The sequence below is a fragment of the Pseudorca crassidens genome, chromosome 2 (assembly GCF_039906515.1).
Source record: "Pseudorca crassidens isolate mPseCra1 chromosome 2, mPseCra1.hap1, whole genome shotgun sequence".
Classification (NCBI taxonomy): domain Eukaryota; kingdom Metazoa; phylum Chordata; class Mammalia; order Artiodactyla; family Delphinidae; genus Pseudorca; species Pseudorca crassidens.
This window is the reverse complement of record NC_090297.1, coordinates 45,006,032-45,030,673: the sequence shown is the minus strand read 5'-3', so window position 1 is coordinate 45,030,673 and position 24,642 is coordinate 45,006,032. Positions and strand designations below refer to the sequence as shown.

Sequence of the window (24,642 nt, the reverse complement as noted above, 5' to 3'; positions counted from 1 at the left end):
CCTAGTCTAGAGCTGATCCTTCACAGCCCAAAGAACCATCTTTGAGAGTTGATAGAGAGAGGAAGTTGCCAGGAACAAGAGGCTGAAGCAGAAGCAGAGGGGAAATTTTTGCTATAGATACTGAGAGCGAGACCGTAACAGCAGGATGTCAAAATCATCCAGGTCAGGCCAATCTAGGAATTCCAGGATATAATTTCTCTTCTCCAATTGAGAGGATACAGGTATGGCCAGGGCTCAACACTGATATATCAAGAACTAACTCAGGTTTTAGGATAAATTTCAAAAACTAAGGATGGCCAAAGACACATGGTTAAAGGTGGCCAGAAAAGCTGTGTCACTGCTCTTTACTACCCAGAAGTCATACTGCATTTAATGTTGCCAGAATATTCTCGTATAAATCTATTGCAAAGTTAGGCCTTCATGTTATCCCCAAAGGTATGGAAAAACCTTCAGTGGAAGGACTAGAAACAGAGCAAGGCCTTCTGGTAAGATGTTCTATTTATTTTGACATGGTATTACTTACAGGACTCTAGAAGATCAAAGCTAAGTTTAACACTAAAAGGCAGTGGGGAGAATCTCAAGACCAGAAAGAAAGCTGCAAGCTAACTCTGCAAGACTTGCCAAGAAGCTAAGTGTCCCAAGCACTTCCATTATTAGGAGAGCTAATTCCTTGCTCTTGAGCACTCCTCATGGTTTCTCATTCTCATGTATTTTCCCTCTGTCTGGAGGCTTCAGGGGAGAATCCATTTCTCTGCCTTCTTCAGCATCTAGAGGCCGCCTGTCTTCCTTGGTTTGTGACCCCTTCACTGTGTCACTCCAACCTCCTGGATCCGTCGTCACAACTCCTGCTTTTTACCCTGATCTTCCTGCCTCCCTCTTAGAAGGACCCCTGTGATTACATTGCCTATCTGGATGATCCAGGATAATCTCCCCATCTCCAGATCTTTAATTTGATCACATCTGCAAAGTCCCCATTACCATGTAAAGTAACATATTTCCAGGGGTTATGACCTGGACATTTTTTGGGGGCTATTATACGCCTATCACAATGAGTAACAAGCATGCTCTATTCTCTCTACTTTTAAATGTTTGAATAAAAATCTACAAAAGAAAATACTTCTTTGACCCCAAGACCCCAGTTACTACAAGAATTTGGAATTTATACTCCTTTACATAGTACGGATAGAAAAGAGACATGGTCTGAGGAATTTTTTCTGTGGTTCTTATTTCCGCTTCCTCATCTCCCATTCTCTTTAATCCACTCCGGTTGGGTTTTTAACATTCACCTCTCCCCCAAACCTAATCAAAGCCACAAACAACCTCCAAATTGCCAAATCACTGTCCTCATCCCATGTGAAGTACTTGACACAACTCACCACTCCCTTCTTACCGTAACATTTTCACTTCTAGGCTTATACTCTCCTGGTTTTACCTCTGTCTTCAACACCCATTCCTCCTTCGCATGATCTTAAGTGTGGGAAGGCCCAAGGCCCCGTATCTCTTTTCTATCTACACTCTCCCTAGGTGATCGTATACAGTCATGGGCTCCAAATATCAACTCTATACTGCGGAACCCCAACTTTATATCTTAGTCCTGATCACTCCCCTGAGCTCGAGTCATGTGTCCAACTGCCTGTTTGTGCATCTCATTAGGCCTCTCAAGCTTGTCTAAGACAGAAGTCTTGATTTCCCCACCCACCCCAAACCTACTCCTCTCCTGCATTTTACCATCCATTCAGTTGCTCAGGCAAAACCTTAGGAAGGAGTCACCTTTGATTTTACTCCCTCTGTTCCTTTACTCCCTGACACCAAATGCATCAACGTGACCTGTCAGCTCGACCTTCAAATTAGCCCCTGTATCCAACCTCTCATCATCACTACCATCGCTACTATCTAGTCCTAGCTGCCATCGTCTCTCAGTAAATATGGGTGGCGTACAGGAATTTTCATTTTAACAAATACCCCAGGAGACTCTGGGGCAGGGGTCCACAGACCATACTTTTGAGTAACACTGATTTATTCATTCTTGCAAGCATTATGTAGGTAGGTGGCCTAGTTTTAAAGAGGTAAATTGAGTGTTAGCAGAACTGAGTCACTTGCCCAAAGTTCATAATGAGTCAGAAAGTGAATTCTAAGAAGAAACAAGAAATTCTAATTAAAAAAATAAAAAAGTTAATCTTACATGTAAGTTAAACACACACACACAGATTACCTCACCTATTTTATACTAGTCATAATTTCTTGACCTTCATCATTTGTTTCAATCATTAAAACAAAGACTAGACTTTCATAACTCCATCTGAATGACTACAATGAATTGTTCAGATCAAACAAGAAATATTTGCTTAAAGGACTCACCAGCAGAGGAAAATGAGAACCTTGAAAGAAAAAAAGGATTAAAGAAAATGAAACCTTAGCTTCAAAAGTATACTGTGTTTATACGAGAGAAGTAATCATAAGTTGCTTTGAAGGAAGATTTGCCCTCCAAAATGATCAGAACAGGTGGGATGTTTGAAGAGTAATCAGATGCCACTTTCTGACATAGCATTGCACCACAGCAACAAGGGGGTGGTGATAGTGGGGGGTGATCAAATTAGACTCAGGTTTGACTAACAATATATGCTAAGTTTGACAAGTAAGGCTGCCTGTACTAGGAATTTGGCAAGCTGTGCTCCTGTTCACCCAAATGACATTTTAAAGCTCAACTCTACTTCCACAACAAAAAACAATCTTCACTGAATCTGCTTTTTCATTGGATAAATTTCAAAAATCAGAACTTCTGAGATGATCCTGGGCAACAGGCCACACTTACAGAGTAGCACCTTGACTAGCTCTGAATAGCAAATAGAACACATATCAGATCCAAGATCTACTTTTATTAAAATCCTGGTTAAACTCCAGAGCATTTCCAGATGTCAGATCTACCACAACGATGCTCTCAATTCCTCGAGGCCTTCTCTCCCTTCCTTTTACTTGCCAGTAAGTCTTGCTTTAAGCTCACCTTTTATGGATGGAATATGGTCTAGCGCAGCACTGTTCAACAGAAATATAATGCAAATCACGAATGCAAGCCACGTAAATATTGTAGTAGCCACATCAGAAAAATAAAAACAGATGAAGTTAATATTTTAACCCCCAAATTACCATTTTAACATGTAATCAATACTTTAAAATGGAGATTTTTTGGGCTTCCCTGGTGGCGCAGTGGTTGAGAGTCCGCCTGCCGATGCAGGGGACACGGGTTCGTGCCCCCGTCCGGGAAGATCCCACATGCCGCGGAGCGGCTGTGCCCGTGAGCCATGGCTGCTAAGCCTGCGCGTCCAGAGCCTGTTGGTCCGCAACGGGAGAGGCCACAACAGTGAGAGGCCCGCGTACCGCAAAAAAAAAAAAAAAAATGGAGATTTTTTCATTCATACTTTTGGACTCTGATATCTGATATCCAGTATGCATTTTACAGCACATCTCAATTTGGACTAGCCGCATTTCATGTGTTCAGGGGCCACATGTGAGCAGGGGCCACGGTACTGGACAATGAAGGTCTAGAGCCTTGCTACTCCAAGTGTAGCCCACAAATTAGAAGCGCTAGCCTCATCTGGAAACCTGTTAGAAATGTTCAACGTCAAGCCCAACGCCAGATTTACTGAATCAGAATCTACAGTTCAAAAAGATCCCCAGGGGACTTCCCTGGGGGTCCAGTGGTTAAGACTCCTCACTTCCAATGAAGGGGGCGTGGGTTCGATCCCTGGTTGGGGAACTAAGATCCCACATGCCACACAGTGTGGCCAAAAAAAAAAAAAAAAAATCCCCAGGTGATCTGCATGCACAATAAAGCTTGAGAAGCACTGGTCTAAAGTGAGTCGTTGGTCTCAGGTTCTTCATCTGATAAATGGACGTGATAATCCTTACTTGGCAGGACTATCGTGAAGATAATTGGTGGTTTACTTAATAGACCTAATATTTGAGATTTTAATGAATGGTAACTATTATTTAAGAAGGCCATGTAATAGAGTGGGCTTTACAGCTGGACAGAAAGAAATATAAATTCTGGTTCTTATAAGCTCCGGACCTTAAACAACTCACTTAACTTGAGGCTGGGCCAAACCGGAGTAGTAACAAATGACGCTAAGCTGCCTTGTTAGTTCACATGGCCTTTGTCCCAAACCAAAGTGTTACTTCCTGTGGCTCCAGTCTATTTTTCACAAGGAGAACCTAAGGACAGCAAAAACGTTTATTTGAAAAAATTACTATGTATTGAAAATATACATTAGAAATTATTACATACTTCCATAGCATTCCCCTCCCCCACCACAAAAGTAGAAATATCCGCTTGCTATGCTAATGCCATAGGTAAATTCAAACGAAAAGGAAAACATCATCAGCCCCCTTTCTTCGTACATTAGAGTTGGAGGGCAAAATGGTCAACTTATATCCGCCAATCAATAGGAATTTAACAAGTCCCAGTCTTCCACAGCAAGACACACATATTTCTGCTTTGAAGACTGTGAAGAGTTGCTCTGTTCCTTCTCTGGCTCCTCGAAAGCTCTCTTCTTGCTCTTCTTTGACTCCTGGCTTGAGAGGGCTTCGTGTTTCAACAGTGGTCCATGGCAATCTGGGGCTTTCTCTTTATAGAACTGGAGTTTCTCAGAAGAATTCATGTGGGCGTCTGCCAGGTGACACTTCACTGGGGCTTCTGTTCGAGCCCGCTTCCCATCTGTAAGGGTGACAAACGGAAGGGCAATGAGCTTTCCTATGCCACTGCTAACGGCTGCCTAAGTCCAGAAAGATGATCCAAGGAAGTGATAAGAGGCTCAAACAGGGTGAGGTTTGGATTAATTTTATTCCCTATTGAGTGCCCTGTAAAGTAACTTACAGCAAATGCACCAGCACAGGTTGAAGGTATGCACTCACATGAGAGTATCACAGATTTGGATTTAAATCTCAGATCTGCCACTTGCTGCATAAATGACCTTGAGCAAGTGACTTGTCTGAGATTCAGTTTCCTCATCTTTAGAGGGATATAAAACCTATTTCATAAGGGTGATGTGAAGATAAAGTAACATAAGGGGCTTAGCACAATGCTTGGCACAATAGTAAAAGCTTGAAAAAACGTCAGCTATTATTACTCAAAATCTGGAGTTGACTCTGTCTTCTAAAAACAGCCAAGTTTGCGGCACAACTCTAGCAAATGATACAACCTTATCCTATATTTTTTGGTTTGCCCTGAATTTTTCTTATTTTTCTACCTTTATTTTTCCTTCACTTCGATTTCATCCTTTAACTCCTTAGAGAAAAAAAGTACGGTAAAATACACATAACATAAATTTAGCATTTTAACCATTTTTAAGTGTATAGTTGTGGCATTAAGTACATTCACATTGTTGTGCAAACATCACCACCATCCATCTCCAGAACTTTTTCAGCTTGGAGAAACTAAAACTTGGTATCCGGAAACTAAAACTTGGTATCTATTAAATAGTAACTCCCTACCACTCCTCACCTCAGTCAGTCCCCAGCAACCACCATTCTACTTTCTGTCTATATGAACTTGACCACTCTAGGAATCTCATAAGAAGACTCATACAACATTTGTCTTTTTGACTGGCTTATTTCACTTAGCAGAATGTCTCTAAATTTCAGCAATGTTATAGCATGTGTTAAAATTTCCTTCCTCCTTAAGGCTGAATAATATTCCATTGTATGTAAATACTACATTTTGTTTATCCATTCATCTGTCAATGGACACTTGGGTTGCTTGTCCCTTTTGGCTGCACTTTTAATTCCTTTTTAATGTTCGATATCCATCTACTTTTGTACCACTGCAAATTTTTTCTGGAACAAGATGGGATGTCAATAAGCACATATGTACATACATACATACATTTAATAAGTTATTTTCCTGGTGCTGGTACTCAAAGCTAAGTGTGAACTTACACTGTAAGCTGTGTTGACAGAATACAAGTCTCAGTGATCTAATTAAGTCAATACTATCATAATTAATTTTCCCACTGAGTGAAGATGAGCTAAGTGCTTTAAGGGCAAATAACCTAAGGGCAAAACACTCCAAAGGAAAGGGAATTTCTCACAGAAATGCTGAGCAGCTGTTCCAGGCTCCGAGGTTTCTCGTGGCTTCACAGCTTCCGAAGTCACACGCTCCCACTGCAGAACAATCTAAAATGTATTTGGAAAGATTTGAATCCAAACAAAGTCTCAAGCTTTCCTTGGTCCCCACCCCTCTCTTTCCATAAACACAAACCCCCATGGTAATCTTACTTCAGATGATGGTGATAAGAAGAACCAAGTCAAGTCTGGATTTTCTGTTTTAAGGCATGAGTTGGTCAGAATACAAACATGCTGGATATACATACTTGCATGACTCAGAAAAAATCTACAAAGCTGACTCCCTATTTTCATCTCTATTCCAATCTAGAAATAAACTGCATATCCTTAAACTAAATACTAAAATTTAAAATCTTAGTCATAACACTTTTCACACATTCCTAGACTCACTTTCATGCCTTAAACTATACCAACTATAACTCACTCTTGTACGTGTGTGAAAGGACCATGTTTCCATATTCTCATGACACTTCATGATCAGTTTCCATTTTTTTAAACTGCTACAAATGTATTTTTATTATAAGCTACTATAAATTCTTTTGAAAATTTGGTTTAGTATAAACTACACATAAATAAAGTAAACAATTGTTTCACATATAGCACAAGTAGCAAGAACTTTAAATTCAGCACTTCTCATGGTATGCAATGAAATGATCATAAAAGAAAGTCAAGACAAACATTTTCAGGTCACAGAGGCAGCACAACACATAGTTTAAGAATATTGTTCCAGAGTTAGTTCCACCAATACTAGTCAGGGGACCCTTGGCAAGTGATTTAATTTCTGTCTTTCAATTTCTTCCTCCGTAAAATCGGGATTAATAATAGTACATAGCCCACTGGGCGGTTGTGAGGATTAAATGAGATTAACATACATGAAGGGTTTAGCAGTGTCTGGAATATAGGAAGCACTCAATAAATCTTAGTTGTCAGCCCCTCTATGATACCTCCCTGAGCATGGAAAATGGGGACAGATCTAAAAGAATGCTAAGATGAACTGAATCTGGTGGCTCAGGGGACAATAAGGAAAACTGTGCTTCTACTAACAGAAATAAGAATGTCAATTAGGAAGAGCTGTTTGGGGATGGGGAAGAAGAAGACAAGCCTGGTTCTGGACAAGCTGAATTTGAGGTGCCTGGCAGAGATTTATGGAGAATATTTAGGAACAGGTCTAACATGTAAGAGAAGGTGATATCATTCCCGCAGGGACAGTAAAGGCTCTGAGAACAGTTCAGATCACCAGGAGAGTGGGTAGAGATAGAAGAGAAGAGGAGAAGAGGAAATGGGGAATCAGCAAGAGCTAAAGGGAGAAGTGAGAAAGTTAGGGGATACTGAGCAGGAAGGCCAGAGAGAAAAAGCATAAGGCATGCATGTTTATATCAGAACTGCAGAAAAGCCAAGGAAGGTGAATAATGAGATCACATGCCACCTTCAGGACGACACCTGCAGCAGAGCCGTGAGGGCCAGAACTAGCTTACAAGGGATTAAGAACTGAGTAGGCAGTGAGGAGGTGGGAAGATAAGAAAAGAAAACAGCTCACAATCGCAATGGGGGATAACGAACATGTGAGAATAGAAGTAACATGTTTATACACATAAAGAAAATGGCCAACAGACAGTGAGATTGAAGATGTAGTGGTGGGGCAGTAGAGGGAAATAATTATTAGTAAAATATCACAGAGTGAGCTGGAGATCTCAGGGAACAGAACTGAAAGGAAAAGAGGCCACTAAAGGGCTTATCACTGGAATAAAGAGGCATACCTGTTCCCTTAGATAGGAGGGAAGTGGGGTATGTTGCAGAATTGTAGAAATTTTGAGACAGAGGGAAGTAAAGGACTCCTGTTAGATGGCCTCATTTTTCTGTGTCACCTTCTGAGAATGAGGCAGGAGGAGGATGGAGTCAGCCTGAAACAGTTTCAATAAGGATCAACAAAAGATAGATAAAGCACTGCTGCCAAGTCCTAGGGCCCAGCTGAGACTGCACGGTGCTTTCAGTCCAGGCTGTTAGGTATTTTACTTCATCCTTAGCTCTGCAAGAAAGGTGTTGGTTTCTGCATTCTACAGATAAATAAACAGAGACTCAAAGTTGCCTTAAGTCATATCCCTATTGGGTTGCTGAGCCAGGATCCCAAACTCAGGCCTCTGACCCTACAGCCTATGCTCTTTCCACCATGTCACCTGCTACCATAACCAAACTACATCAAGCCCTTGTAAGACCATCCCACACCTGCCCCAAGTCTACTGGATGTATCTAGGATTCTTCCAGCACTATAAACTTTGTCTGGCAATGAACTGTTGTAATTACTTCAGCATGCATTTTCACAAACTTCAAAGTGCTTCACCAGGACCCCTTCTTGCTTACTTATAGGGAGGTGATGCTACAATCAGGTGGTTGGATAGGTCCACAACCATGCGTTATTGCTTGGAGCCAAGGAGGGATCCAGATCAAAAAGTTTGGTGGTTCCTCTAGGCCTCCAGCAATAAACATTGGTTTAAAGCATCTGAAGGAGAAAGGCACCAGCCACAGGGAGGCTGGCATCTACTGGTGCTCTACTACTTGGTTACCTTCTGACTCTCTACTTAAGTCTGTACTTTACCAACTTAAGGAAGACCATCAAAAAGACAAGAGAGCATCAAAGTTCAGCTAAGAAGCTGAATATGGAAGGGCTCAGTGTGCTCAAACTAGCATAGTCTGATCTGGAAATATGGCCTCAATATGTGTCACCCGTGTTTCTGCCAGTACTTAGAGGATATCGGCTTCGTTGAGTTGGACTAAGTGAACTTCCTTGAATGGTTCATCCAGGACATCTACCTTTCCAAACAGTCCTAGTTCTTTGTACATAATTTAAAACTTCAAAAAGAAAGAAAGAAAATGGGAGAGCTCAGGATAAAAAAAGGTTTCTTCACTAAGAGTTAAGAAATTTGCCCCCCAAAAGGGAAAGAGTTAGATTTGAATTCTTATCAGTGTGACTTATTCTCTTTCCAGTATACACACACTGCTAAGAGAATCTGTCCTTGTGAAGTTGGTTCACACTGCTTTTTTGCATAGCAAGCAAGAATTCATTTATTTTCTGAGTCATTTATAAGAAGGCGTTTTCTTCCAGGTCCCATACGGATGAAGCACAATCTAGCAACCAGAGCATGTGATTTAAGGACTGGCACCTAACACCTTTTCTTAAGTAACTGGGTTAGTTACCAGGCCATCAGTATCTCGGATTCGACTGAAGATGACAATTCAGCCAAGGAATACCAAGAGGATTAACATTTGTTCAAGTGTTGAATAAGACACTTGGAATTAAAATGAAGCCACATTAACTGTAGGAGAAAATATCTGCCTTACCTGGTCAGCCCAGCCCTCTGTCTTGCAGTTACTGTGATCAAATTCCTTCAAAGGCACTTTGGAGTGAATGAGACCTATGTGGGTCTGAAGCTTGTGTTTGACAGCTTTGACGTCCTAGTAAGGGAAAACCAGAACACTAATGCACACACATCTGGTTAACTCCTACTTGCCTTCAGTAGGAAATAAACACCATCACAGATCCCAGTCCTTTCTAAATGCCAATTAGCAGAAGCAAAATATCAAATTGTAAGTCTGGAAAAGCAAGAGAAGGGAGTAGAAGTCTTACCTTGAGTCCCGTCCCAGAGATATCTAAGCAGTTTAGTTTTCTAAAAGAAAAGAGGTATCCAATTCCTGCATCTGTGATATCAGGGTTACCTAAATGTCAAAACATAGATAGTATTCTGTTATAGTTATAAGTATTGCTACAATGCCAACAATAAGCTCAGGAAAAAAGCCCAAACAATGATAAAATAGAAAATACTGAGTGAACAAGCTTTTCAGAGTAAATTGAATGTAGAAATCTTATCTTTCCTATTGTAATGTGAAGGAGCTACGCTGGATGATCCTTAACATCCTTCACAGCTTTAACTTTCTAGGAGCTGGGGGTTAGCAGAAAAATTAATGAACCAGATAGTTATTCCAAAGGGTTTAATTTGGAACCACATGAAAACAACATACGTAAACATGTATTAGAATGGTATATTAGACTTTGTTCACAGCCGTTTTACGTCCAAAGTAAAAGATTTCTTTTAAAAAGATTTTCAAGGATACTGAGGCACAAAGACTATTAATGTCTTACTAACCTGCATTTTTTTTTAATCCTTTCTTACATATCACCTTCTCATATCAGAGAGTACTGCATTTAGCACTGAGTCCTAAAGACCATGAGCACAGTGCCTGGCACATTGTAGACACTCCAAAAATATTTGTTAAATGAATAGACTTCCCTGGGAGGAAGGGAGGGCATTCATTATTATCTTCATTTCACACAAGGCAAAACCAAGGCTCAGAGAGGTTAAATAACTTGCACAAGGGCACACAGTAGCAGAGCAAGGAGTGTCCTCTGACCTCAAACCCCTGCTCTTTCTATTTTTTTGACACCATACCATCCTGCCACATATTTAATAAATGCTCAGTTAAATCATAAATGATCTTACCCTCTTTCTACTACTGGAGTCAATAACTGGTTCATTCTGTGCAAGTTATCAAAACTGTGAATTTCATCCTGATTTTCACCAAGCAATTATTGATAAAAAATGACCTAGCTGACAGACACTATAGATCAGCAACTCAAAGAAAGTAAAAATGAGCCAAACGTCCTTCATATATGCTGTGAATATGATGAAAGGTTGCCCTGTCTGCAGAGAGTAAGTGGCATGGGTGAATCTGTAAGGTCTTTTACTACCTTACAGAGGTGGCACCATGCCAGGAAAGGTATTTGGCCAGGAGTCAAGAGCCTCTGGCTTTAGGTCCTGCTCTGCCGTTAACTTGTTGTGGCACCTAAGAAAGTCACCTCCCCTCAATTTTATCACCTCTCAAACAAAGAGGAAGAACTAAATGATTTCTAAGTCCATTCTTCCAACGTTAATCATCTATAACTTCTAATAAAACTTACAAGATAAATCTAATAATGTTAGATTTTCAAGGCCTCTTTTCATCACTCGAACTGGTGCCGTCATTTTCCGCACCCCGACATCAGATAAACAATTATCCTTCAGGTGGAGTTGAGTTACACTAGAAAACAAAGTCCATAAGTAAATTACTTAAAGAGCATTTGAGAAAGTCTAGTCACGAGAACATACTTTCATAAACTTCATTCAAAAATATATCTCCTAACCTCTGCTATTTCATACATAATGCATTTAATAAAGTTAAAGATATTTTGGTGCTACTTCAGTTGCTAAGTGAGGGTTAACTTACTGATCAAAGTGTCATGTAGTACTAGTCTCAGATGGCAGAGGGCACTAAAGGTATATGATGGAATGAGGTAAACAGGGACTGCATTAAGGATATAAATACACTTGTTTATCACAAAAGCTGCATTCCTGACAAATGCTGTGTGAAAACCAAAACCACTCTAAATATACTGGGAAAGTCTGCTAAGAACTCCTATGAGAATTCTTTATGCAAAGCACAATTCTTTCATTCTAATTATTTTATAAATCCAATTCTCAGATTGGGTTTATAAGGTACAGACATAACCCAATCCATTCAGCTAACCTGTAACTGGTGTTATTAATGTGTTCCACTGTCCCACACTCAAGAAATCCGAACCTTTACTAACCTTGTACAAAAATACCTTTGTACAAGATGAACCGGTTTGCAGGGCAGAAATAGAGACCCAGATGTAGAGAAGAAACACGGACACTGAGGCGGGGAAAGTGGCGGGGGTGCGAGTGTGGTGCTGGTGCTGGGATGAATTGGGAGATGGCGATTGACATATATACACTAATATGTATAAAACAGATAACTAATAAGAACCTGTTGTATAAAAAAATAAAATTCAAAAAAAAAACAAACCTTTGTACAGGGCAGTAGGTAGGTGTCACTGTCCTAGGCAGGCCCCAAGAAACAGGTTAGACTCAGGTTTGTAGTACTGTTATCCTTCTGGGTGTTTATTAAACCACAAAGGAATCCATCTGCCTTGTCTCTGCTGGCCATACTGAGATCAGTCGGACTATTTGTGAATGGTATGAACTGGATGATTTCTTTAAATTAAGGTTCTTGAAAAGGATTTATTTGGCTGTCTTTTAATAGTTCACATTTTAAATAATTTACAGTTCATTAGCAGTTAAAATAGAAAATGATAATGATTGTAGAAACTGTATAACTTCTCATCTCTTGCTAGAATAAACCACGGCAAAATCATTTTTCAACACAGGTAGCGTCAAGTATTATATGTTGAAATAAAGTTTATTGAGGTAAAGAACCTAGTGACTTACTTTCCTAAGAGTTGTCCAATCTATACTGCTTGTACCAAGTAAATGAAGATTGAATCGTTTTAGAAAAAAGAATTAGCAAATAAACACAGGATTGGGAAGTAATCAACATTCTTCAAGATGATCCCAATTGATCATCCTTTAAAAAAAGAAACAAAACAATTCATCTACAAATGGTGGCAGGTCAATACCTAGACAGGGCCTCATTGGTGAGATGTTCTAGAAGTTCATGCTCATCTCCAAGCTTGCAACAGGATAGATCCAGGCAGGTCAGCTCCCGGAAAGACTTAATCTCCTCGAGTTTTTCTGAAATCACCAGATATCTGTGGGGCGTGGAGAGCAATCAACAGCTTTTCTTTTCCTTCTTTTAAAACGTCACGATTTGTGGCTTTGTGACACATCAACATTCCATCAGGACAAGGTACTATGTAATAAGCAGACTTTACTGATTACTATGTAGGCACAGGTTGAATTTTTTAAGCTAAAAATCTTTTTATGTGATGGTGGAATAAAAACTTTAAATAAATAAATAAAAACATATGAGCAAAGGCAGGACACGAGAGAAAAAATCTTCTTTGTTATAAGTCAGACAGACCTTGGTGTCAGTGCTGGGATTTCATCAGAGAATTTCCAAACTTTAGAATACTCGAAATTTTAATCACTCATTCCTTTAAGGTTGCTTTTTATCTAATGCTCAGTATCTAGTGCTTTGAAAACTGGAACAGGCCAACAATTCTGGGTTCTAACCAGCACATCCCCAAGAACATACCAAGATATATTTGACAGTCAGGTTTTATCTTTTCTATTCAAACACAAGTTTGAGTAGCTGCCCACGTCACTGTGCCACTGTTATCCTGCTAACTTTACTCCAAAAGTATGTGCAGCATGACTATTATAAGAACTCACTCTAAACTAGATGGTTATTAAGGCAAACCTGTGAGCATGAACACTTTAATTACACTGGGGCACCTTGCCAATCTGCTATCGGGAAGTATCAGGAGGCCTCTGGAGAGGAAAAGAAGATCAAAAAGACACTGCACAGCCCAGGCTATGGCCTCCACCCTGCTTTCTAGTTGTCCATCTATTTCATATGATGTCAGTGAGAAAAAATGAAAAGGGATTAGAAGAGACAGGAAACAGGAGAGGAGTCTAAGAGAACAGGGAAATGCTTGTGGGCAAGAGCATGCCTTTCTCATCCACTTTTCTCATGGATGTCTAGAAGTTTCCACAGCGAGATGGTAAGCTAGGATCAGTGGGGTTATACTTAAAAGTGTTCACATTTCTCTACTGTTGCCAGAATCATAATTACCAAAAACAGCACTGAATAATCCAAGGACAAGAAGGGAGTTAGATCTCTTTTCTTCCTACTTCCAATCAGAATAAGATATACTGAAGCTGATCGCTGGCCTGACTGCTGGGTACAGATGGCCTGGGGCACCGATACCCCCTCTAAGCTGCCTGGTGACTGAGCTCAGCTGGGTACACAAATGAGCCTTATTTACTCAGACATATTTTAATTGCATTGTAAATAAAGCTGCTGTTTTCCATCTTCCAATCACAGAGTTGAAGTGGGTTAATGGGAATTTGGGGAATTACTGGCAATTACAGAAAGGAAAACACACATCCTTTGATCAGTTAACCAAAAGATATTTAGTAATTCTGAAACAAGGGTTATCTGGGAAGGACACAAAAACGTATAACATGATTAACAAACATTACAAAAATCAAAGCTGAGAAACGAACATGCAAAACCACAGACACTACTACATGCTTATCTAGGACGTAATTGAAGCTCTAGGGTCTCGCTCAAAATTAGTCTTACAACTTGCCCCTTAAAAAGTTCAGAAGAGTATAGTGGAGAAGCAACAGAAACAGCACAGATATTTTAGTGTCAGACCTGAGTTTGGGTTCCAGCAATGCTAATTACTTGTATGATTGTAAGAAACTTACTTAACCTCTGTGAACCTCAATTTCTCCAGCTAGAAAATGGAGCTGATGATCACTTCCTTTAAGGACTATTAAGAAAATCAGAAAAAATGTTCCAAAAGTAAATGGCATCTCATAGGCCCTCATTAAATGGTAGCTATTATAATTACTTCGGTTACACAGGGTGATATTTTAAGGCAAATACTTGCCTCCCTGTGACCACCGGTGGGATTAAAAATCACAGGGAGGAGACAGTTTTGTAGGGTTGAAACCCAGTTGCACTGGCTTCTCCTTTTGGCAGGCAGCTTTGTGACCCAACCCCACAAAGCAAGTGCCTGTACCTACACGATTATCTTATTTTTCAATTATTTTCTCAAGCTCTTTCCCCATGACCTGAACCCTTTCATGCTGGTAAAACCTTTGCTGCTGCAGCTTCAGCTGAGAATTGCAAATGCAAACCCAAATCTCCTGCCTTCTTTCTATTTTCCTTTGAGAATTCAAAAGAAGGAAAGTTTTTGATCACAACTGAAAAATCTTACTCTTATATCTGAATAAGGCAGCATTGTCTTATTTGTAATTGTTGCAATAAAATATGAGCCAAAAGATTGCTAAAAATGTTTCTTATATTTTTCTGATTATAAAAGTAATACACATTCCTTGGAGAAAAAAATTAAGAAAATCTGGAAAACTATAAAGAAAATTAAAACCAACTTCAATCTCATTACCTAAATTACATTTCAGTGGGCTTCTCTTTTCCCCCCCCCATATATGCAATACATGTAAATTTTCCTATTTTTTTTACAAACAAAATTGGGATCATACATATTATTTTTATTTTTTTCATTTATTATATAATGAACATTTTACCACACCATTTTAAATGATCTTTGGATATTATCTTAAAAGTTATACACTATTTCATTATATGAATGTACCATAATTTATTTAATTAATTTCCTCTTGTTGGATATTCAGCTTTCAGATTTTCACTATAACAAATAGTACTACAATGAACACCCTTATGTAAAGTATTTGTTCTCATATCTGATTATTACATTAGAAATTAGAACAGACTCTTAATAAATGGAATTAATGGGTCAAACAAAAGATATGAATATTTTTAAAGCTTTTGATACATATTGCCAAGCTTCTTTCCAGAAATGCTACATTAATTTATGTGCTCATCAAATGTGAATGGAAGTGCTATTCTCATCCAATTTGACCACTGGAACAGTGTGCAGACATCACAAACGGATAAAAAGCATCTTCCCTATTGTGAGAAATACTTAAGGTATAATGGTACGTGGAGGAAAAAACAGAATACAATTTATAGATAGAGTATATTCCCAAATGTATAAAGATATATATAATGGTATACTATACTGCTATCTTAAAAATCTACACATATTGATGGAAAATGATTTTCAAAATATGTGAAGAAAGCAAAGTGCATACCAGTGTGAGCACTGTGTGTGTGCTGCCGTTTGTATAACAAAGGGGACAGCTATACATGCATGTGTATGTACAGAATTATCTCTGGAATTATGTAAAAGAAATTGATAACAGTAGTTGCCTCTGGGGAAGGGAAACAGGAGAGAGATGGGAGGGAGGCTTATGTTCCACGTTATACCTTTTTGTGTTTGTGTTTAAATTTTCTGTGTATTTTTTCAAGTTTTTCTTTTTAATTAGTAGATGCCTTGAAAGTCATTTTACACGATGGTGGTATAAAAATTTTAAATAAATCAATAAAAGTATATGAGCAAAGGCAGGTGATAAGAGAAAACATCTGCTTTGTTAGAAAATAGACAGACCCTGGTTCTGGTGTTGGGACCTTACTGAAAATTTCCAAACTTTAAGACACTTGAAATTTTAATCACTTATTCTTCTAAAGTTGCTTTTTATCTAATGCTCAATATCTAGTGGTCTGAAAACTGGAATAGAGACAGGAACTTTGGTTACTAATCTTCACATTCCCGAGAGCATACCAAGAGATATTTAGCAAATCACATTTTCTTTTCTATTTTCTCTTTCTAGAAAAGTTGGTAGAGGAGTATTTACTACCTAATGGAGGAGCTGTGGCAATTAACTAATCCTTGTAAAGTGTTTACAAAATAAACCTAAGTGTTGTCTGGGAGGGTAAGGGAGAAAGACAATGATTTTTCTCAAAATGGCCTACCACTTCGTGTATGGAAATTCTGAACTCAAGGGCTGTTTGATGGGGAAAGTGCCCAAGCCCACTAAGCCCCATAGCTTGACAGAATTCACACACCCAATAAAATACTCACTATCGTAATCAGAACACCCACCTGTTTCGCAAACACAAGGAGCAAAGCACCAGACTTCCATAGGCCTCTGTAAATTTCTGTAAAGCCCTGAGCCCTGCACCTGGCTCTGTGAATTTCTGTCTGGCTTCAGCAGCAGAGAACAGCTTTTCAGCAATCTGCTCAGGGAAGCCAATAAGGGAATCAATGTGATCAACATTGTCAGAGATGAAGCCCAGGACGAGGCTGAAGAGGGATTTGGCAGAGTACCGAAGATTCCCCTCCCGGGTGTATGTGAAGATGAAATGATCAGTCTTCTCTTTCTGTGCAGTATCATCTTCCCTGTTCATGCAAAGCTCCACCGAAAAGCCTTTGGGAAACAGTCTGAAAGGCCTTGGCTTCTGCAGGCTACTCCTGACACCATCCAAGGCCAGATTGACCATGTGCAGTTGCCCATTTTCTCGCACGTAGACAGGCCCTGGGTCCAGGTGGTTTTCTGAGTTGAGGTAGTAAGACATTGCCTTGGTTGCAACTGTAAAAGCAAGGCACAAGGAAATCAAATCCAATTAAAATGCCATTTGTAACGTGTAACTTCATCTTGCTGTGCCCAGAGCTTTATGAGCTTTCCAGGCAGGCCCTGTAGCTGATTTGGGGAATCAAAGCTTACCAGTTGCCTGTGAACTATGGCACTGGAGGTTACCTCTATTACCTCAACCTGGAAGCCCTTTCCTATGCTTCCCCTTTTCTTGTCTATCTGGTGAACTCTTATTCATCTTTCAAAAGCCAGCTCAAATCTCATTTCTAAAATTCACTCTAAGGGAGTTATCACAGAAGTGGTCAAAGAGTCACCTACAAGGAAAGTCATGGCAGCACAGCTGATATTAGCAAAACAACCGAAAATAACCTAAATGTTCAACAAGGGTGTTATTATATAAATGATGATACGTCCATACCATGGAATGTTATGCAGCCATTAAAATGATAAAATTTTTTATTGATTTGCAAATTACAAATTGTACACGTGGAATTTACTATTTCTGTTTTTTTTAACTAATTTATTTTTATTTATTTATTTTTGGCTGCATTGGGTCTTCACTGCAGCACGTGGGCTTTCTCTAGTTGCAGTGAGCGGGGGCTACACATCGTTGCGGTGCACGGGCTTTTCATTGCAGTGGCTTCTCTTGTTGCGGAGCATGAGCTCTAGGAGGCGAGCTTCAGTAGTTGTGGCACATGGGCTCAGTAGTTGTGGCTTGCAGGCTCTAGAGCGCAGGCTCAGTAACTGTGGCACACGGGCTCAGTTGCTCCGAGGCATGTGGGATCTTTCTGGACCAGGGCTCAAACCCGTGTCCCCTGCATTGGCAGGCGGATTCTTAACCACTGCGCCACCAGGGAAGTCCAACTATTTCTGTTTTTTAAAACATGTTTACACACAGAACAAAGGCTAGAAACTAATAACTCCCTTGCTACCTTGGCACCTTCCACACATTTCTTTATTGCATTTGGCTCACAGTTCTGCTACTGATTTATTTCTGGGCGTGTTCTGCTGATTTGAGCTCCTTGAGAGCAAGGATCATGTTTAATTCATCCACCCTAACAACATAGTGCTCTGGCATGTAATAGTCCCTGAGTAGATATTCATGGAACTAAAGTTTACTCCTTTGCTAAACCTTACACAGACCACAAGCAACATGGTTTTTTGGATCCACAAATAAAGACCTCCACCACAAGAGCTAACTAAAAGCTATTAAGGTGTGATGCTTCCAAGGGCTAGAATAGCTTTTAGTTAGCTCTTGTGCCTTAACTTCTTCAGTTAGCTGGCACTTCCGAAGTAAGGCAACATATCAAAAACAGCAGGGTAAAAAAAAAAAAACAGCAGGGTATTTATGCAATCATATGGGTGACATTTTGTGTCCAAGCGCTAACTGAAATAAACACTTGCTTTCCTGAGGAACTGTGAGGTTTCAAAATATTCGAGAAATTGCCAAGTTAAATAAAATGAAAGTATATGATTATTATTGTTACAATTTTTAGGTAAAACTTAATATAATATAGGTCAAAAAGCCGCTATTATCTCTAAAAGACTCTGACTGACTTTTAGAGTGAACAAACCCAGTTTCTTCTGCATCAATGCAGGGCTACGATGTAGCTCTGAACCTACTTAAAAGTGTCAACAATCAATCAAGTCAGTGATCAAAAATGCTGAGTCTCTGGAGATCAAACACTGATCCTGTTTGTGGGTATCAGTATGATCCATGTTTCTCCTGAGGATAATTATGTGTATAAAAGCACATCAGAAAAGAGGGCCCTGCCACGCCCGAGAGCCTCACTCTTCCCTGCTCATCTCCTTATGCCCTACTCTCTGGCTAAGCCATACGACCCAGGCAAGTTGGCTGTGTTCTCGTCTCACTGGCCCTTGCACATCCTGCTCCTTTTGGCTGGAACATCCTTCTCTGCTTCCCTGACCTAGCTAACTCCTAGTTACCATTAACACTCAGCTCAACCACCATCCCTCTCCTGAGAAAACTTCCTAACCCCTGCACTAGTGCACACATCTGTCTGGTTTTCCCAGAGCACCAATGTCTCTTTCTACATAGCACCTCGCACTGTGTACTGTCCGTTCACTTGCTAATATTCCCAAAGCTGTGAGCCCTTTGAGTACACGACACTTAACTTGATTCATCTCTTTTCTTTTCCAGGCCCAACAGAGCCTAGCTTGAATAAGTCCTCAACAGATATTTGCTGAACCAAATGAAGAGGAAGGGTGAGACCTCAAAGGGACAGACTTAGTACTCTGAGCTGCAAGCCCTGCTGATACTGTTGCTAGGAGCCAGCTCCTCTACCAGGCAACAGCTGCAGACTCCTCCCCCACTCACCAGACCCTTTTGCAGGTGGTAGAAGCAAAGAGGATGATGGGAGTATATTGCTACTGGTACTACCAGGGAGGAAAAAAAAATCTAAAAACCAGAAAAAAAAAATTGGCTGGCTCTCATAACCCATACTCTCGCCAGTATTCAGTGCCTGCTGCCGAGGAGATACTTCACTTATTCTAAGCTTTTCTTCCAGGGGTGAGCACCTGGCCCCTTCAGTCTCACAGAGTTTAATCTTGATAAGGAGATAAAGCAGATCCCTTTCGGTCTTTATCTCTGGATTTGGACATTCAGAGTCCTACTCTACCTGTAGACCAGAAAGTAGATACCAGATATGGCCCCAAACAAGAATGACTTAATTTTAAAAGTAGAAAGACAAATTCCATGGAAGATAACATATTATAAGTAATCAGCACACTATAAACTTCCTGGCAACGAAATAGGGTCTGCCTATCTGTAGTACCCCTAACCATCACCTGCAATAGTGTCTTCCATAAACTTTGGAGTAAAATGGACAAATGCATGAATGGATGACCACTTCCGGTGAAAATCAGAAAAATCTGATTCCATCCAGCAGAGGGCACAGGCAGCTTGGGACCAAAGTGAGGACACTTACCCAGGCTGCCCCAAATCCTGGCAGCTCCGGCTTCCATGGATCATTTTCAAAAACGGCACAGTTCTGGCTATATTTTACTTTTAAATTACTCATCAAATGCTAGTTCTCTTTCTAAACGATGAAAAAAATCAAATATTTCCTGAAGAGTAAGCCCACATCATCTGTCCAGAAACCCCAAGGGCTCTCTGTTCTTCAACTATGATACTTGAGGAACTGACCATGGTCAGGAAATCCTGGTGACCTTTGATTTCTACTACTAAATTTGTGCATCTTGCACTCTCACAATAAGGAGCTTCCTGAGAGTTTGTGAAGTACTATAAAATGATCTAAGAATTGAATTAATGTTTAAGCCTTTCAAGGTTAAGAACCATAAAGGTGAGAAAATTCCAAACAAAGCTTCTGTAACTTGACTTTGCTTGTGCCTGGCTGTTACACAGAGTGGTCTATTATAAGGGAGCCCCTCAGGAGACAGGGCCTACTCTATACCATGGCACAAATACTACACGAACTGGAAAATTTAAGTAATTGGTATGTGAAAGAATAACAATGTCCAGTGGAGATCTGTATTAGCTATACTTCATATTAGAGCGACAGAGTAACAGGGCATTCTGATAGCCTCTAAGCCTGTCTCCAGAGAGGGAGTTTTGTAACCCATAAAACCTCATAGAAAACTATTACAATAGTGCATGTTCTAGTATTTGGTCACCACAAATGAGCCAAAGTTACCATGAAGCATGTCATTTCATCAAATGAATAAGATGTAGCCTTACTACATTAAAAACTCAGTTCTCTTCAGCCTCTTTGAATAAGAGGCAAGATAAAATAATTGATAACTAAACAGCTTTTTAGATCTTGAAGCCAGTTTGCCAAGCAAGACTCATGACTATCCAGTCAAGTGGACTGGAAGGACAGAGTCAGGGAAGCAGACAATTAAAATTGTGAGCTGAGTCTATGGATACCTAATTTGAAAAGAAAGAGAAGAAAACGCCTAACTTTAGTAGGTAAAGTAAGTTAACAATCCCCCAGGAATATTAATCATAGTAAGATTATGATGATAACAATAGTGGGTGTGAGAGCTACCACTGAGTTGCCAAGCACTGTTAGGCACTATATTAAATGATTCCTGTAATTCTCAACAATCCTATGAAGTCAGGATCACCATTTAACAGATGAAGGCGCTCAGAGACGTAAAGTAACTTACTTAAGAAACAGAACTAATAAGTGGCAGAGCCAGAATTCAATCTCAAGGCTGTATCACTCCAAAGCTCAAGCTCTTGCCACTGCATGATGCTGTCTCTCAAGAATAAAAATATGACATCAGCCTTAAGGATAAAAAAATGTTAAAAATTAATCTCACCCACCTGTTGGATCCCTCTGGTATTCACTGACTCAAGCTGGGGGGGAGGGGTGAGAGAGGGAGGAGATAAAAAAAACAGTGGACAACTGAGGAAAGAGTTGGTGGGAACAGAGCCAGGACAGAGCTACACTGAGGCCTCCCCTCTTTCCTCTGCCAGGGCAGAAATTACCCAAATCCACACACCAAGAAAACACCTGTCAATCCATGGCCGTCATCCCAAGGCTGCAGACACCCTTGGTTTATTTGAAAATGCAGTATTCTGAAGAAAGTTTCTAACATAAAAACCTGAACAGAAACTAGTTCCAAACCACCAATAACCAACTAACAATCTCAAGTTTATTGTTCTGGGTCACCACCATTACCCAGTTTTCAACTCATTTCTGTTGTCCTATAACTTGCACTTTCCTACCTGCCTTCTCACCATACCTAGCTCCTTATTTCCCCTTAGAACAGGCCAATCTCTCCTACACCCTGACATTTCACAGCTTTTCTACCTGCCAACTCTAAGCTTCTCACACAAGATCCAATCTCCACACCAAAATTCCTAATCCACCCCCTTCACCCACGCCCAGCTCCCCTGCCCCCACCTCTCAAACCTCACGCCCTTCCAATCCTTCCATCCCTTCTGAAATACGGCTCCCTGTCGCCCAGCTGCAAGCCCACCTCCACCTGGCTCTCCTTCCTCCCCCCCACACCATTCCACCCGCGCCCTCTCTAACCCCCATGCACTCTTCCTCTGTCCTTCACCATGTACTCCTCCCTTCCTCCCATTCTGAGATTCCCTCTCCCAGGACCCCAAACTCTCCATCTTTTTCCTTGTCTTCTGCCCTCAACCTTCAAAATCCTTCACGCTCACTATGCCCAACTTCACAGCCCCAACAACTTCTCCCTGCCCCCAAAACCCCACCCCTTCTCCTATTCCCATCCTAGATCCTTTCCTCCTTGCACTCCTCTAATCCCACTTTTTCCCCCTCCCCAGTACTGCAATTCTCCCTCTCTCTCTAAATTCCCACGCATGTCCCTCCCCAAATCCACCCAAGCTAATCCTGCTCCCTTTTCCCACCCAGGCCCCGAACCCCAAGTCTCACACGCCCCCATACACTACCCCAGCACCCCAACTCCACCCTTAAACCCGTCTCTGACAACCCTAGACCCTCACACCTTTCACCCAACCACACCCCAGCCCCGTCCTTCTCGGTCTTCCCCTCCCCCTATTCCACCCCTCCCTCAAACCTCACACCCGCCCCTACTCGCAGCCCCGGGCTCGGTGAGCGGCCCAGCCCGCGGCCGCCACCTACCTGTGCCCCTGCCTGGGGCAGCCAGCAGCAGCTCCTCGCTGACGGCTCCCTCCTCCCGCGGCGCGGCTGAAGGGGGAAGCGGCTCCGCGCCCCCGGCACAAAGCTAGGGAGGGTGGGACAGAGAGTGTGCGGGTGAAGGGAGGGGGCTGGGGGCGACCTGCGCCTTGGGACCGCGGGGCCGTCGGGGGCGGGGGGATGGCTGGGCAGGGGAGGCGCGCTTGCGCGATACCCGGCATGAGGGGCGGGGTCGCGCTTGGAGGCGGGGCCGGACCCGGGGCTGGCGACCTGAGGGCCTAGGGCTCTGAGCAGGGAGAGGTGGGGACTGCGCGTGCGTGCTCTTGCGAGGGCGGGTCCCGTGGGTCTCAGAAGCCCCAGGGAGCCAGCTTAGCTGGGGGAGGGTAAGCAGCGTATGCTCAGGCGCTTGCCTAGGGAAAGGCCCTTGGGCGGGGCTGCGGAGCTCAGCCCGCGCAGTAAGGAAGAGCACGGGGGCGTGGTCTGGGGGCGGGGCCTGAGGGAGACTGGGCGCGTACAACCGGGGGTACAGCTGTGCGCGACTGGGATCTCGGAGGAGGCTGGGCGGGAGCGGGGCGGAGCTGGGGACCTGCGCGCTGCGCAGGGTGGGGCGGGACGGGGCAGAGCCTGTGGGCGGGGTGGAGCGAAGATCCGGGAGTAGGATTTGAGCGCCCGCGAACTCCGCGGAGGCCTGCGGGAAGGGAAGGGGGCGGGGCGGTAGGGAGACCTCGAGGCCCGACAATCAGCGCGCTTAGAGCTAACCGGAGGCCCAGGCGAGCAGGGTGGTTCGGCGGGCTCGGCTGGCACCGGGGGAGGTGGGAGCCTGGCTGGGCGAGGCCGACGGAGGTGGGGGATGCTGGTGGAGGAGGGAGAGAGCGAGCGTGGCTGGGGTTGTGAGGAGACGCGCGGCGCGGAGGCGGACGGTGGGCGGGCGGTGAGGTGACCGGGATGGTGGAAGACTGACGCATGACGCAGGTCTGTTCACTCCCCTGAGTCCTAGAGACACTAGTGCCAGCCCACGAACTTTCTGGAAGCCAGAAATAATGTTTTGACCCCCAAAAGGGAAAATCAGTTCCAAATAGAAATTAATAAATGTATCCAAATGTAACCTATTAACTGGAACGTAACCCATATACTTAAGAATTATATTTGATGTAGGATGTGGGTTCATATATTTTATGTAATTTGGGCCGGGCGTCCAAAAGTATGTGTTTAGGGCCCTTGGAGCTATTGAAATGGTCTTGAACTGAGTAGAAGGGTGTGGGACGGAGGTGAAAGGGTAGTGTCAGGGCTGGTTGCCTTTCAAGTGATACCAAGCTATAGGCCCTGGCCCTGGGGAGGCAGAGGATGGCCGTTTTCTAATTTACACAAAAGTTCCCAGTGGATGATGTTATGGGAAAGGGTTTGAGGAGTCTGGTTCTAAGAGTACCAGACGCAAGGGGTACTCTTTCCTGACCACAAGAAGAAAGTGAACTGAAGGCTTGGCGCAGAAAGCTTTTTGGAAAGAAAGGTTACGTGAACTGGAGGTGAAAGGGTTGGGTAAGTGGCACTGGGTTTAGAGGAGGATAAGGCATCAGGGAAGTCCAGGGTCAGGGAGTTTTAAAAATGCAGAGGATGGCACCCCAGAGTGCACCACCTTTGATGAACTGAGGCCCTCAGTGAACACGTGTGAGTTAGGTAAGGCATCCCAGGATGGGGGGTTAGATTACATCCTGAACCTGCATTTTGGAGTTAAGGAAGCAACATACCTGTTGAGTTGTGTTATGGGTTTCTTCGGGATTGGTGTGCCTCTTTCGCATTAAGCGCAACAAAGAAACCTTAAAGTGAACCCAAATTCTGCCGCTTCTTGTTATTTAAATAATTCCATCCAACACAGGAAAAAGGAAGGGTATTGGTGGCTATAGGAGGTATGA

The 24,642-nt window shown here is 42.1% G+C and overlaps 2 protein-coding genes across 18 annotated transcripts in view; one reads left to right on the top strand and one right to left on the bottom strand.

Moving 5' to 3' along the window:
• Positions 1 to 4,210: 4,210 nt before the first annotated feature.
• On the bottom strand, positions 4,211 to 22,928 carry LRRC42 (leucine rich repeat containing 42). 2 transcript variants are annotated; one of them, XM_067726216.1, is made up of 9 exons: positions 22,718 to 22,928; positions 21,424 to 21,456; positions 16,625 to 17,111; positions 12,584 to 12,715; positions 11,069 to 11,187; positions 9,740 to 9,828; positions 9,454 to 9,567; positions 6,084 to 6,168; positions 4,211 to 4,711 (listed from the first exon to the last, which is right to left on the bottom strand). In XM_067726216.1, the coding sequence occupies exons 3-9, from the start codon at positions 17,095 to 17,097 to the stop codon at positions 4,437 to 4,439; spliced, it is 1,287 nt and encodes a 428-aa protein (XP_067582317.1). In that variant the 5' UTR covers positions 17,098 to 17,111; positions 21,424 to 21,456; positions 22,718 to 22,928; the 3' UTR covers positions 4,211 to 4,436. The 2 variants fall into 2 exon arrangements, with proteins under 2 accessions (XP_067582317.1, XP_067582316.1); XM_067726215.1 differs by lacking the exon at positions 21,424 to 21,456 and having other exon boundaries at positions 22,718 to 22,927.
• Positions 22,929 to 22,967: 39 nt separating this feature from the next.
• The window catches only part of IFT25 (intraflagellar transport 25), a 34,987-nt gene continuing 33,312 nt past the window's right edge, over positions 22,968 to 24,642 (top strand). For 2 of the 16 annotated variants that reach the window (XM_067726236.1, XM_067726225.1), the window contains exons 1-2: positions 23,356 to 23,544; positions 24,195 to 24,268. Coding sequence is in view for 1 of the 16 variants with exons in the window: in XM_067726221.1 (XP_067582322.1) it covers positions 23,696 to 23,704 (9 nt within the window). In the remaining 15 variants the exon portion in view is untranslated. The other 14 variants (XM_067726235.1, XM_067726223.1, XM_067726233.1 and 11 more) reach the window with 11 other exon arrangements.

Coding starts and splice junctions, on each gene's coding strand:
- LRRC42 (XM_067726216.1), bottom strand. CDS start 17,097: ATGTCTTACTACCTCAACTCAGAAAACCACCTGGACCCAGGGCCTGTC. Junction 9,829..11,068: donor AACATTATTAGATTTATCTT/GTAAGTTTTATT, acceptor TTTGACATTTAG/GTAACCCTGATATCACAGAT. Junction 4,712..6,083: donor AACAGCTGCTCAGCATTTCT/GTGAGAAATTCC, acceptor TCACCCTTACAG/ATGGGAAGCGGGCTCGAACA.